The sequence below is a fragment of the Aspergillus mulundensis genome, assembly GCF_003369625.1.
Source record: "Aspergillus mulundensis strain DSM 5745 chromosome Unknown scaffold_9, whole genome shotgun sequence".
In the NCBI taxonomy this organism is placed as follows: Eukaryota; Fungi; Ascomycota; class Eurotiomycetes; order Eurotiales; family Aspergillaceae; genus Aspergillus; species Aspergillus mulundensis.
Genome location: NW_020797897.1, coordinates 345,307 through 350,341, shown reverse-complemented (window position 1 = coordinate 350,341; position 5,035 = coordinate 345,307). Strand labels below are relative to the sequence as shown.

The window sequence follows — 5,035 nt, the reverse complement described above, 5'->3', positions numbered from 1 at the left end:
CTTTAGCAAGCTAAATAAATAAAATATTACTTTTAAAACCTTAAATAATACCGGCTATAAGCTAAAAATATATATAAATATAGTTTTTTATTTAAAAATAGATAAATAATATATAGTTATTTATAAAAAACTTAATAATTATTTTTTTTAATAGCACGTGATGTGTTATTAATTATTAAAAAAAATATACCTTTTTAATTTTAAATAAGTATTTAAAATTAAATATAATAGTACTTATAAAGCTTGCTTAATTATTAAAAACTTTTATTAAATTACTAGTTATAATTACAAGATTTATAAGGTATATATAGCTATTACTAAATTAATATTTTTTAAACTTTTTATTATACTAGCTGCCTATTATAACTAGGTACTATACTTTTTTAATATTATTACTACTTTTTTATATATAAATCTTTTTAAAAAGATTTTTATTAAATTACTTAAAGGTAGTAAAATTACTAGTAAATATAACTTGCTTTTAAAAATATTATATAGCCTAAAGTAATTATTAAAAAAGTGGTATAAAATGCTTACTAGCCTTTTTATTTTACTTAAATTTATTAAAATATATATAAATTATTTAATTTTACCTGTGATTAAGTATTTATTTTTTTTATATACATAATATTATACTTTTTTTTTATTTATAAATAATATTATAAAAATTATTAAAGCGCTTAAAGGCGCCTTTAAAATTATTAATAATAAAATATTTACTTACTTTATTAATATTAATATTTACCGCGTGGTTAATAGTATTTATTTTTTTAAAAATATTATATTAAAAATATTTTAAAGTAATTTAGCCTTAAAAATTATAAAAAATTTATAACTTTATATAATTTTAAGGTTATATTATAAAAGTTTAATAGCAAGGCCTTAATAAAAAAGATTTTTTTATATTAAAAATAAATTAATATTTTTATTTAAATTTTTATTAATATATACTTAAATATTTCCTTTACTATTATACTTTTATTTTAATATATAATAATTTTTTTAAAAAATTATATTATGGCCTTAACACGTGTTTTTTATTATTTTAAAATATTAAAAAACCTTGCTATTTTTTATTAATATAAAAATAAAAATTTTATTAAATATTATAATATTAACTAGGCTAGTACTTATATTAATAACTATACCTTTATTTTTAAATATATTTTTAAGGTAGCTAATAAGCTAATTAGCTAGTTTTTTAAAAAATAGTTTATTATAGCCCTTTTATTAATAAAATTAAAGTATATTTTTTTTAATAATTATAACTTAAAAACTTTTATAATTTTAATTATTTTTTATTAAACTTAATATCTCGCGCCTTACTTTAATATAAATACTTTTTATTAAATTAATACTTATTTATATAAATAACTAAAATATAATTATTTTATTAAAAAATTTAAAAATTTATGCCTGTATAAAGTATATAATAATTAAATATTATTTTATATATAAAAAAGTAGTTACTAGTAATATTAAATTTACTTATATTAATATTAAAAAATAAGTTATTAATAGCCTTATTAAGCCCCTTAAATAGGTTTAGTATTTTTACTTTATTAAGTAACTTAGTATAAAATACCTTAGTAAAAAATAGTTTTTAAATAGCTTTATAATTTTTTATTTTAGTTTTTATTTTATTTATATATAAAGGCGGCTTATTATAATACCTTATTTATTTTTTATTACTTTATATTTTATTATTTACTTTTTATTTAAAAAATATATTTAGCTTTATTTTTTAATAAGGCTTTTAATAAAAGGGGTATTAAAATATAATATACTACTTGCCTTACTATAGCCCTTGCTTATTAGCTTAGTTAGCCACACCAAGTATAGCTTTACTATCGTGGCCTAGCTAGATACAATCTCCAAGCTTTCATCTCCAAGAAGATCAACGTTTATTATTCAGTACTAAAGCACAGCGCACCCGTCTTTCCACCACAGAAGCAGACAGCATTCACTGACTCAAATTTTATGCTGAAGACAACCTCTCCAAAACCTCCTGGCCCTTTTCATCCAAATCAGGGAACTTCCTCAAACGACGCAAATCCATCCAGAAACTCTTCGCATCTTCATGTCCATCTCCATGAGCATTAAATCGCTCTTGCAGCATTCTTTTCCACGCCGCATCATCCTCAGTCCACCTCCAAGACGCCGAAACGCATTCATACCAAACAGGATAATAGGCAGCAAACTCCCAGTCGAGTATGCCTACCAAGGCGCCGTCCTTAACCATGATATTTCCCAAGTTCAGATCGCAGTGGGTGAGAACATATGGGCGGCACTGGGGTAGAAGCTTCCCCAGATTCTCCAAGACGTGATTAGGGAGACCCCGAGCCTGGATGTTGAGATTCAAAGCCCCCCTTAGCTCAAGGTCAGAGTGAAACGGTCCGTGTGGTTCCCTGTCGGAGAAGAGCAGGCCCGGGTAACAGGGACCTCCGCCGACGCCCTGCATCGCCGTCGACGCGAGCTCTCGCAGCTTCTCGCGGACATCCACAACTTGGTCTGCGATGGCGATTTTCTGGGCCTCTGTCAACTCAGCCCAGGCCTGTTCGAGCGTTTGTCCTTCAATCCGTTTCGAGAGCACAAGTACCGTCCGTCACTGTCGACCCAATCTCGAAGGATAATCGGAGCTGGAATTTCGGGGTAGTTCGCCAGGTAATTCAGCGTCTGGACTTCGGTCTTTGGGCCTTGGTCGGGGCGTTCTTTCATAATCACGTCGGAGCCGATGCACCAGACGCCCCGCTTGCTTGCGGCGTGGAAGAGCTTGACGTGGCTTGTATAGAAACACTGCTCTTGCTGGTCAGGTGTCCAGCTACATGCCACACAGGCGTCGGATGGATCGGTCATGATGGTGAGAGAATGTGGTGTTGGTGACTTGCAGAAGAGGCGAGTGTTTACCTGACGCTTGTGATGTGCGTTGGAAATAGAGACCAGAATTACCGGGATCAGAAGGCTCTACTTTGTCTAAGCTTCACTTCTGAAACGCACAAAGCTAGCCAACAACGTCTATAAGCGGCCACCATTGCTGAATTCTCACCGCAATATTACATAGACCAGCTTTGGTACTTTATACCAGCATCTTTGGCTGTGCTCAAAGCCCCCCGAGAGCAGGTATTTGAGAAGCACAACAAAATGCCAACCAACAGAGTCCATTTCTCAAAACTAGGTTTCTGCGTCTATTGTATTAGGTATGGCACATGATAGGTTTCGATTCTCCCCTCGCCTGTGTCTGGCACAAACGGTCAAACTAGATTAAATCAAGAGCAAGAACACAAAGCCTCTCCGGGGTTCCATAGTCTACCACCCCGGCAATTTCTGTATAAAGTGAATGGAATAGCACCGCTTCTAATCTTCAGGAAGCTGGTTTTAAGGCTACCTTTTAGTTCTGCCAACTTACCGACCTGGCTCATTTGGCCATGGCCGGCATTCTACAAAGTTCCGTCGCCAATTTCTCATGATAGCCAATATATCCGGTCAATTATGTGCTCATTCCGGGTCAAAAGTACCCGTCACCGAGCAGGATGCTTGGAATACCTGCACTGCACCCTTTCAAATTTGAGCACAATTGCCTGCGTCTGGAGGACATGATTAGAACCTTGACAACAGTGTTCATCACTGATCTCATATAAGCAACGCTGATATAATTCCCTCGACAACCATGTTCTTCTCACTCCCGCTAGCCATCCTCTCCTTTGCAGTCCTCACCCTCCAGGTGAGCGGCGTCCACAGAGGGCAGCCAGGAGTCGACGCCACCTTCGACTACGTTGTCGTCGGCGCTGGCACCTCTGGCTTTACACTCGCGTCTCGACTTGCCGAAGCCAACTTCACCGTGGCCCTGGTCGAAGCCGGCGACTTCTACGAGCTCGTCTGGCCCTTCCCCATAATCCCCGGAGCCGTTGCTCTCGGTATCGGCGCGAGCCCGACCTCAACAACACCCATTGATTGGCAATTCATCACGCAGCCTGTCCCAGGCGCGAATAATCGGGCAGTGCACTACTGCCGACATCGAACATTCGGGGGCTCTTCAGCTGCGAATGCCCAGATATACCAGAGGTTGTGTTGCGGACTTTAATTTCTTCAGATCGAATGCTAATTGATTGACGCTCTAGACCAGATCGAGACTCAATGGACCGCTGGGCCGAACTAGTCAACGACTCCTCCTGGAGCTTCGACAGCGTCTTCCCCTTCTACCAGCGAACGCCGACATTCCACCCACCAGACAACGCACAGCGTCCGCCAAACGCCACGGCAGACTATAATCCCGATGCGTTCTCGCCTACCGGCGAGCCGCTGCATGTCTCGTATCCGATTGACAACATTGTCTTCTCAACCTGGATGGTGCGCGGCATGCAAGCGATTGGTATACCGGAGACCCAGGACTTCAATAGCGGCCAGCTCCTGGGTGCACAGTGGTGCGCCTTTACAGACCGCCCCTCCGATCGAACGAGAAGCAGCTCGGAAGCAGCATTCATGGGGCGAGCGAATAACGACGTGCTCCTGGCGACGCTGACGCTGTATAATGTGACGATGGGCAAGAGGGTACTGTTTGATGAGAACAAGAGGGCGACGGGCGTGGAGGTCCACTCCGAAGACCACAGCGATGTTTACACGCTGCATGCAACCCGCGAGGTCGTCGTGTCGGCGGGTGCGTTCCAGAGCCCGCAGCTCCTGATGGTCTCGGGGATCGGGCCGGCAGATACATTGAGCAGGTATAGTATCCCGCTGGTTGTCGATTTGCCTGGTGTAGGGCAGAACATGTGGGACCATCTACTCTTCGGTCCGTCGTACCGGGTGAATATCTCCACGAACTCCAGGATCCCATATGACTTTGTCTACACCCTTGAACAGCTCTCCCTTTACATCACCCAGCGGCGTGGTGTATTCTCCAACCCGGGAGCCGACTACCTTGCCTGGGAGAAAATCCCAGACGATCTCCGGTCTCAGTTCTCACAGCAAACATTAAACAATCTCTCCTGGTTCCCGCCTAGTTGGCCAGAGGCTGAGGTGCGTCCTCTCCCCCCAATTC

At 38.8% G+C, this 5,035-nt stretch overlaps 2 protein-coding genes across 2 annotated transcripts in view; one reads left to right on the top strand and one right to left on the bottom strand.

The window, feature by feature from the left end:
- Positions 1 to 1,978: 1,978 nt before the first annotated feature.
- On the bottom strand, positions 1,979 to 2,856 carry DSM5745_08021 (uncharacterized protein; the record flags this gene model as incomplete). Its single annotated transcript, XM_026750037.1, has 2 exons — positions 1,979 to 2,554; positions 2,617 to 2,856. The coding sequence occupies 2 exons, from the start codon at positions 2,854 to 2,856 to the stop codon at positions 1,979 to 1,981; spliced, it is 816 nt and encodes a 271-aa protein (XP_026601041.1).
- An 811-nt stretch (positions 2,857 to 3,667) lies between these two features.
- DSM5745_08020 (GMC family oxidoreductase) overlaps positions 3,668 to 5,035 on the top strand; it is a gene marked incomplete at both ends in the record, with an annotated part of 2,070 nt that continues 702 nt past the window's right edge. Inside the window, 2 exons of the mRNA XM_026750036.1 lie at positions 3,668 to 4,062; positions 4,119 to 5,013. Of these exons, the coding sequence (XP_026601040.1) occupies positions 3,668 to 4,062; positions 4,119 to 5,013 (1,290 nt within the window). The remainder of the gene's footprint in view (positions 4,063 to 4,118; positions 5,014 to 5,035) is intronic.